The sequence below is a fragment of the Lolium rigidum genome, chromosome 6 (assembly GCF_022539505.1).
Source record: "Lolium rigidum isolate FL_2022 chromosome 6, APGP_CSIRO_Lrig_0.1, whole genome shotgun sequence".
Taxonomy (NCBI): Eukaryota; Viridiplantae; Streptophyta; class Magnoliopsida; order Poales; family Poaceae; genus Lolium; species Lolium rigidum.
Genome location: NC_061513.1, coordinates 253,110,060 through 253,119,538, shown reverse-complemented (window position 1 = coordinate 253,119,538; position 9,479 = coordinate 253,110,060). Strand labels below are relative to the sequence as shown.

Genomic DNA, 9,479 nt, shown 5'->3' with positions numbered 1-9,479 from the left:
CGTGAAAAAATCGTCGTCGGACTCCTCTTCGACGACGTGTCGATGAAGTTCTTGAAGTAGTACTCGTCGTCGCTGTCCACCATGATCCGAAAAGGGACACATTTTAGTTCGAGCATTTGACCGAACACCTCGCGAGCGGAGGCGATCCAAATGCTTCCGTAGCGACCTGCGGAGCGGCCGTCTCAGCACGACGTCCGGTCCGGATACACGGTGCGGGAGAGCTCACCTCCGGCGGAAACGGGCGCAACCGCGAACGGCGGGAGGTGTCGCGACGGTGAGAGGACAACGGCGCCGGCGGCGCGTCCTCCGACTCCTGCTACGACGCGGCGAAAGCAGCGCCGGACCTCGACCTATGCTTCCGCACCGCTTGCCGGCGTCTCGACGACGATGGCCGGCGGCGACGCGCTCCCAAATCGCCGGTCCGTGGGTGGCGGCGGAGCCGGTGGGGAGATGTGGGCGACGGGCTTGTGTTTTGGGAGGCGGACGGGCGGGCCAGGGGTGGACAAGGGAGGACGCGAGCGACCAGCCTTTCGCGTCCGCGGCCACGCAAACTCGTCCAAGATTTGGGCCGGGTTTGGGTCGTCCCGGACGCCGCGGCCATCCGTTTTAGGGATGGGTCCGCGCGCTGGGCCGCGGTTTTGTCCGTTTCGACCCATCCGGACGCGCGGGCGCGGGATGGGTTGGGCGATGCCCTAATAACGGAGGTAGTAGAACAGGAGGCAACCCCACTGATCTGAATGAGGCCTCGGTCTGACCCGATGGCTGCGGCTGCGCGGCAGAGCAGAGCTTGTGTTGGTGCGTGTGCTAGCTGTGCACGATGTGGTATTGGCGCGTGTGTCTGCCACACGTGCAGACATGCATGCCAGCCCCGCCCTGTGATCACGCATGCCGCCGCGGAGCCCGCTATGGCACTGTCTTTTTATAAGGGCGACCTGACCGTCGGTCGCCTGAAAAAGAAGAAAAATCGGTCGTCCTCCGCTCCATCGGATCAAGATCCGACGTCCAGAATCAACCGCAATGTAATATTTATGTTTTGCCCCCTAATTTTTGGAAACTCAACCTGCAATCCTTCTCTTCCCCAGTTAAACTGAAAAGTTATATCCCTTTGGGCCTGACGTCCTCAATATTTACAACAAAAAATGCCACCCCGACGACGGGTCTGAGTCATAACGAGTATTACAACAAAATCCTCACCCTGCTTACAAAAAAAATGCTATTACAACAAAATATTCACAACAAAAATTCAAAATGTAAATGTTATAAAAAATGGATAATTAACAACTATTTTTCTACATGTTGGTTTACAACAAAAATTGACAACAATTACAATAAAAAATCAAAAGCTATAACAACAAAAAACATGTGTTCGTGACTATGAAAAATTGGTTAAACAATAACACATTTTCTATATATTTAATTACAATAAAAATCACCAAGTATTTTACCAAAAATTATAGGCGATTACAACAAAAAATTTATGGTAAACGCCCAGGTAAACATTACAACATTTCTTACATGTTTTCTTTATAAATTTTATACGCAATAGTTACAAAACTAACAAACGTATACAACATCTCTACGAAAAAAGTGTCCATGACTAAAACAGTTACACCAAAAATCACAAATAATTATAACAAAAAAGTCATCCGTTTACAACATATCAAGAAACACACATTTTCGTAATATATCACTTAGAAAAATCTTACAAATTATGTCGTGTGAGTTTACAACAAATTTTTATCTAATTGTTACAAATCTGAAAACAACACTGCACATTTCTTTTTAAACAAAAAGCAACACTCCAGTTTTGGGCCGAAAAAACTAGGCCTATATGGGCCGCGCGGGAGCGAGCGGTGACGACCGATCGCTGGCCAGCGATCGGTCGCCGGATCAGAAGCGTTTTCCTTTTTATAATCAGAAAACGTAAGGGAAAAGGTTTTACTTCATACTATTAATCAAGTAACCTTCAAAAAAAAATACTATTAATCAAGTAGTAGTTTGATAGTGTTTACCAAATGAAAAACATTATATCTAGATGCATAGTCGTACTCAACCGTTTGGCGCCCACGGTAATTAACCCAAAGTTTTGCATATTTCTTTATTCTCTTGAAGATGACCAAAGGACACTACACGAATGGTGCAAGGCGCCGACGAAAGACGTGACCATTTCACCCGTTCCAAATCTCCTATGATGTGAACAAGGTTAGGGAGGCAACGGCTTTTGTGACCCGGAGTTGAGGAGCCGGTCAGTCCACAACTGTATCATCCTCTCGATCCACACCTTTGTCCAACTCAAACCCTCAATCTTTGGTGTGATCGGCTCCTGGATTGAGTATCCTTTTTTTCTTAATCGATGGAGGGATTATGTACTATATCTTTATTTATTGATCAATGGATCGAGTTTCACTTCTTTATTTATTGATCGAGGGGTTTGAGTTGGCCTAGAGATCAAGGTGGTACATCACAAGCCAAACTTGGATGAGATGAGACCCTGAACTTTGATGGCGTATCTACAATTCGTAAAGAGGTGTGCTGCCGACTCCATTGTTCGCTTGCAATTGTTATAATTTGTCCATGCTCTCTTCTCTTCTCAACGCCGCTCGTGGGAGTGGCACGTCATCGTTTCGTCACGGCTTCGCATAGCAGCAGCCTCTCCAATCACCAGGTGCCATTTTCCTATTCCGTGAAGAAACAAACAAGAAACAACTATCCTTCCTTAAGGAGAACAAATCGAGTAAACTATGCCACTTTTAAAATCATTAGAAAGCGATACTCCGTTTGACCCGTTTTGGAGGATATGCATCAATGGATGAAGGCAGGGGCCCGGACATGACAGGTAGGTGGAGCGAACAGGACTCAAACTCTATAACTTCAAAAGCTCTGACCGATTCACGTCAAGCCGCCGGCCGCTCCAGAACGTTCGGCTGGTTTTCAACGTCTAGGAGGAACGTTCTAATCCTCCACATTTCCAATCAACAACATTGAAATTGAACATTAGATTAGAAAAAGAACGTCGTCCTCCGTCAGAATCATCCGACCGGCGCCAAGATCAACTTTGCCACCACCGGGATTGGCGACCGTTAACCAACCAACCAGGTGCCAATCGTCCGGCCGGCGGCGATTGCTGTCGACTGTCATCGCTGCCGCTGCAGCGCTGCTCCACCTCGATTGACCAAACGGGCGCTGGAGGATTTGTCTTCCCGGCGAGACGCCATGCATGACACAGCACGAGGAGCCAATCGGTTGGACGACAGGGCAGACTTGTCGGCTTTGGCTCGTCGTCATGCGCAGCGTATGTGCTGAGCTGATTGACGAAGGAAAACATTGTAGTACCAGGTTCAACCTCCTTTGATGTTGCGTGCAAGACAGACGAACGAATTACGAATGAGTACTTAATTTCTGGAGGATTTGAATTGTACACGGAAAAGATTACATCTGGAACTGTTTAGAACGATAAACTAAAAGAACATTGTGTTTTTTAACTCTATTTTGCTTTGGGTTATCTCTCCCCGAGGTAACACCTCGTGGTCGACTCATATCTAAGGACGGCATGATGACCTGGCTGGATTTGCTTTGCTCGTCGAGTTAAGTGACGTCACGTAACCGGTGGGCCCATGGTTATTCGCAGTGACCTCGACACGGTTCACCTTGATGTGGACAAGGGTGACGACAATCTCCATCAACGCATGATTGGGTTGTTTTCTAGGCTTCCACAATGGTCATGGGCTGCTCACGAGTTGCCCTCGACCATCATCTCCGATCATTGTCCCATTCTTAAGTGCGAAGAACTTCCTGGCGGTGCGATTATATTGGAGGGGTTCAGTGAGATGGGTTTGATGGGCGGGTTGACAGTTTTAGGCTTCATCTTATGACAACGGGGGGATTTCTCTTCCCCTTTGATGTGGCGATGAAATCCAAGCAGCTCTTGGAGGTTGACTTGGCTTTGGTTATCTCTCCTTACGGTTGACTTGTATGAAAGGAACGCACGATGACTAGATGAAATTAATTTACTCATTCAATTACAAGAGGAGTGAAGTACTGGCTGACGTTTATATATGCTAACCGTGGCGGACCTCAACATGGTTCACCCTGAGAGCAACGCCAATATCCATCAACGCATGATTGGATTTTTTTGTACACTTACACAATGCTCATGGGTTCAAGGAGTTATCCCTCTATGGCCACCGTTACATGTGGCGTAACGAGCGCGGAACCCAACGCTTGTCAAGCTTGATCCTATTATCAACACTATCGGATGGGATGAGTTGCACAACTACAGCTCGTGAGTTGCCTCGCACACCATCGACTCCGATCATTGTCCCATTCTTGAGTGTGAAGAGTTGCTCGTCGATCGGATTGTGTTGGAGGTTTAGATGATATGGGATGATTGTGTTTGGCTTTATCATGAATACGCATGGACTTATCTTCCCCTTCGATGTTGCCATGGATTTTAGGCAACTCCTAGAGGCTGAAGTGAGCTCAAGGCACAAGTCAAACATGTATACCTTGATGTGGCATCTCTTGAGAGGACCATGGATCGTCAACAATCCAAGATCTTCTGGTGGCGTGAGGAAGACGAGTACATAATTGTTATTCCCAATCACGCTTGATTACCCCGAAGTGCAGGGATCGATGTAGCACCTCTCAGTGTGGAAGTATTGGGTATTGAAACACAGAAGCAAGGAAGTAAAAAAAAATCCATGCACTAAATTATTTAAACATGCAAAATATGATGGGTTGTTTTCAAGTTTAAGGCAACCTATGCATTTTGGGTTTTTATTAGAGCTGAAAGTAAAAAAAAAAAAAAGCAAGCAGAGCAATACATGGGTACACTTGATCTCTCTCTCTCTATCTCTATCTCTCTCTCTATCTTTCTCTCATTGGTAACCATGAAAATCATAGATGAAAATGCACACACAATAGTCATGCTTTAAGGTTAGACATTTATATGGGCAACATGTCATAAAACATGAAGATGAGAAGGAAAGCGTCAATATGTTGCTTGATACTAGCATGCTAGTATTTGTCACTTGGCTCCAAGTACATGTTGTCCATTATCTCTAGATGCGACATAGAGATAGTGCTATGGTCACTTACACTAGGCCTATGTTGCCACTAGGGAATATCCCTCAATATCGTTTCACCCCTCTGAAGACAACTTCAGCAGCGGTTACCCCAACCCATGAACCTTACTCTAGCGGCAAATTGTAGGGTCCATGTTTCATGGTTTTTGAGCTTCGCCTTCTTCCGTCCCGAAATAAAATCCCAATGGATGTTCGTAGATTGTTTTAGGTCAATATGAAGTCGGTGGCACGAATATTGACACAAAAGGGACCTCAAGCCTACAAAACCTTGCTTTGGCGACACCAGGGCTACACCATGATGGTGTTCTGGGCCTTCTCATGGCCTTTTTCTCCCTCCTCCGAGCACACTCCTTCATTTTCAGAAAAAATGATGTGGCAAAAATCCTAGCTCTGTTTGAGTTCGTGAAGGTTTGTGGAACTTAAAAAATACACAAAATAAGATTTCCTGTCCTACAGAGTTAAATACCAAATAAATGGGGACTTTGTGAAAAATCCTAGAAATCAATGTAAAACATGTTGCGAGCATCATATATATCATAGAAATATCATATAAATAAAACCAAAGTTAATGGATACATTTTCAATGTACCAACACCACCTACAGGAAAAAGAAGAATATGCCCATAGCCTTATGGTTGATGGTGCAGTGATCACGCGGCCATGGCCAAGATAATATGTGATTACTTCAACACAGTCCTTGCCACAGTTGAGCAATTTCGAGTTATCCTATACCTATCTTTCCAGAGTTTTTGTTGCCCACTCCCCGAGGAGGAGGTTTGCTGCCTCCCTTTTGGGTTTAATTTGTACAGAACTTTGTTTATCTATAAATGCATCTTGGTCATCGGACGAGATTTTTTAAACTTCATTATTCCATTAAAATCACATGAATTGCAACAAAAGATAACATGACAAAAAAGATTTGAGCGAGAAATACAAAATGCCAATTTTGTGATGAGGATGAGACAATACATCATCTTTTCTTGACATGTGTGGCGGCCAAGTATGTTTAGAGTGTGGTGGCAAAATCAATTGGAGCCACAACCATACCTAGCAATTTCTCGCAATTGTTTCCGTGGATTGTTCGTTGTGTTGGTTTGAAACTTGTCGGCGGCATGTTGCTTTTGCTAGCGGCTGTTAGCAGCTGTGTGTGCTGCTTCCCCCCCTTGGCTGTTAGCAGCACTGTTGCCTACACTCCTAAAAACTCGTGAAGGTTGCTCCTTTGAACGCTAGCGGTATACGGTGCTTTACTTTCCTAGTTCTAGCTCCTTGGGTTGCTTTTGGTTGTAATTCCGTTATTGATGTGATAATGGAATTTGATCCTAGTGTGGAAGAATAATAATTCCACCGAAACCATGCATTTGTACTGCAATTGCTTAATGGACGTCCTGTCCTTTGAGGAACATCGTTGGACACACTTCCATGTGTCGTCTATACGATTCCTCCTCCTCTAGAGACAAAGCTCAGTCTGTGGAAGAAAAACTTTCGGGCGCCAAAGTTGGCCTTTTTCAAAAAACCGTCTAATGTGCGTGCCAGTGTGCGCGGGCAGTCCATCCACGTCGTCACCTACCCGCGCCCGCGGGATTCGTACTTGCCTATCCCCTTTCCGCGAATAAACACAATCCATCCACAGGGCGGGAGCACGCTTTCCCCAGCTGCTTCTGCTTGCTTCACCTCGCCGCCGGCCACGCGCAGCCGCAGCAGCAGGCGCAGCAGCCATCAGCCAATCCGCCCGAGCTCCTGCAGCCACCCCAACACAACACAACACGGCCGCCTCCTTTCGTTTTCCCAAGCCAGCCTTTGACCACCAATGGCCCCTCTCCCCTGGCTTAAATATGCCTCCTCTCATGGACCAATCCCACGACAATACTCGTCTTCATAGTCTACAGCTCAGGAAGAGCTTCAACACCCCGAGCTCCACGTTAACCTCAGCGAGCGAGCGACACAGCATTGTCCTCACGCAATGGTAGAGCTGCTCCCGCCAGCCGCCGGTTTCCCGGACCTGCGCGCGGCCGCGCCGTTCTTGGCGGCGGCGGTGGCGCTCTACTTCCTGCTCGAGCAGCTGTCCTACCTCCGCAAGAAGGGCCCTCTACCGGGCCCGTCCCTCGTCGTCCCGTTCCTCGGCAGCGTCGCGCACATGGTCCGCGACCCGGCGGGGTTCTGGGACGCGCAGGCGGCGCGCGCCAGGGAGTCCGGCTCCGGCCTCGCCGCCGACTTCCTCATCGGCCGCTTCGTCGTCTTCATCCGCGACTCGGAGCTCTCCCACCGCGTCTTCGCCAACGTGCGCCCCGACGCCTTCCACCTCATCGGCCACCCCTTCGGCAAGCGCCTCTTCGGCGACCACAACCTCATCTACATGTTCGGCGACGACCACAAGGACCTGCGCCGCAGGATCGCGCCAAACTTCACGCCCCGCGCGCTCTCCACCTACGCGCACCTCCAGCAGCGCGTCATCCTCGCCCACCTCCGCCGCTGGCTCGACGACCAGGCCGCCGGCTCCGAGCCCATGCCGCTGCGTGTCCCCTGCCGCGACATGAACCTCGAGACCTCCCAGACGGTCTTCGTCGGGCCCTACCTCTCCGAGAAGGCCCGGGAGCGCTTCGCCAAGGACTACGCGCTCTTCAACGTCGGCCTCATGGCCATGCCCGTCGACCTGCCCGGCTTCGCCTTCCGCCGCGCCAGGCTCGCCGTCGCGCGCCTGGTCCGCACGCTCGGGGACTGCGCACGCCAGAGCAAGGCCCGCATGCGCGCCGGCGCCGACCCCGAGTGCCTCGTCGACTACTGGATGCAGGACACGGTGCGCGAGACGGACGAGGCAGCGACGGCCGGAAACCCCCCGCCCGCGCACACCGACGACGAGGAGCTCGGGGGGTTCCTGTTCGACTTCCTCTTCGCCGCGCAGGACGCGTCCACCTCCTCGCTCTGCTGGGCGGTCTCCGCGCTCGAGTCCCACCCGGACGTGCTCGCGCGTGTGCGCGCCGAGGTGGCGGCCGTCTGGTCGCCGGAGTCAGGCGAGCCCATCACGGCCGAGAAGATCCAGGGGATGAGGTACACGCAGGCGGTGGCGCGCGAGGTGGTCCGCTACCGGCCGCCGGCGACGCTGGTGCCGCACATCGCGGGCGAGCCGTTCCAGCTCACCGAATGGTACACGGTGCCCAAGGGCGCCATCGTGTTCCCGTCCGTCTACGAGTCCTCCTTCCAGGGCTTCCCGGCGCCCGACGCCTTCGACCCGGACCGCTTCTTCTCCGACGAGCGCAGGGAGGACGTGGCGTTCAAGCGCAACTTCCTGGCATTCGGCGCCGGCGCGCACCAGTGCGTCGGCCAGCGCTACGCGCTCAACCACCTCGTCCTCTTCCTCGCGCTCTTCGTCTCCGTCGCCGACTTCAAGCGGGACACGACGGACGGCTGCGACGACCCCGTCTACATGCCCACCATCGTCCCCAGGGACGGCTGCTCCGTCTACCTCAACCAACGCTGCGCAAGCTTCCCGTCCTTCTGAGCCTCGTCCTTGTCCTCCCATTATTCCGTCCTCCCTCCTTGTCTCTCTCTGCTTCTTTCCTTCATCTGGTCGTGTCGAGTGATGATCTGTACTAGGACCCGGTGTTTCTTGTGTTAGTTCATTCCATTGGACCATTCATCAAATTATTTCATTTGTCACTGCTCTAGTACTAGCAGATGTCGCGTACCGTGTGCTCATAGTAGGGTTCAAGATGTCATGTCTGGAATGGAAGTTTGCTGCTCATTGTACGTGTCTGGAGCACAAAAGTGTGATCCACATGTATACTTTGAATCGCTATTAGTGAAGGCAGTTAGGGTCTATTTTATTTGAATAAATTTGAGATTTAGTTGAACACAGACTAACCTACACTACTATGTGGATTTCATACACGCAGATTCTGCAAGTCACTAAAACAGAGGTTTACCAGATCACCATTGAAAACGGCTCAAATCAACTCATCTGATATATACTATCAAATCAACTGAAAGAAACAAAACATTAGACAATGACACAACACAGACAGTGAAACAAAACTTTGGATAAAAATCCAGTAAGGGACAAATGTTCAGAACTCAAACTAAGCAGTTCATGCTTTGTTTTATTAAAAATAACACATAGTGAAGGTGTGGATGATATACGAGAGAATCGCGGCAGATCATACTATAAACAGAAGCAGCAATCTATAGATAAGAAAATACAAGATCATGTCCGGAAAATTCTCGCATTAAAAATAAGAGAGGGAACCAGGAAAAGCATGGATAAGAAAATACGCGTCAAGTATAAATCTTCTTCCGGAGATAAGAAATACGGCACTAAAGTTCTAAACCAAGTTAGGCTTTGAAGCTGTCAAATATCTTCCTTCGCCTGAAGAATTCGTGAATCTATCATCAAATTGTCCT

At 49.5% G+C, this 9,479-nt stretch overlaps 1 protein-coding gene across 1 annotated transcript; it reads left to right on the top strand.

Moving 5' to 3' along the window:
- The first annotated feature begins 7,044 nt into the window (after window positions 1-7,044).
- Window positions 7,045-8,580, top strand: LOC124668114 (cytochrome P450 710A1-like). The gene has a single exon (XM_047205308.1). It carries the CDS (start codon window positions 7,045-7,047, stop codon window positions 8,578-8,580), a length of 1,536 nt encoding a protein of 511 aa, XP_047061264.1.
- The last annotated feature ends 899 nt before the right edge of the window (window positions 8,581-9,479 follow it).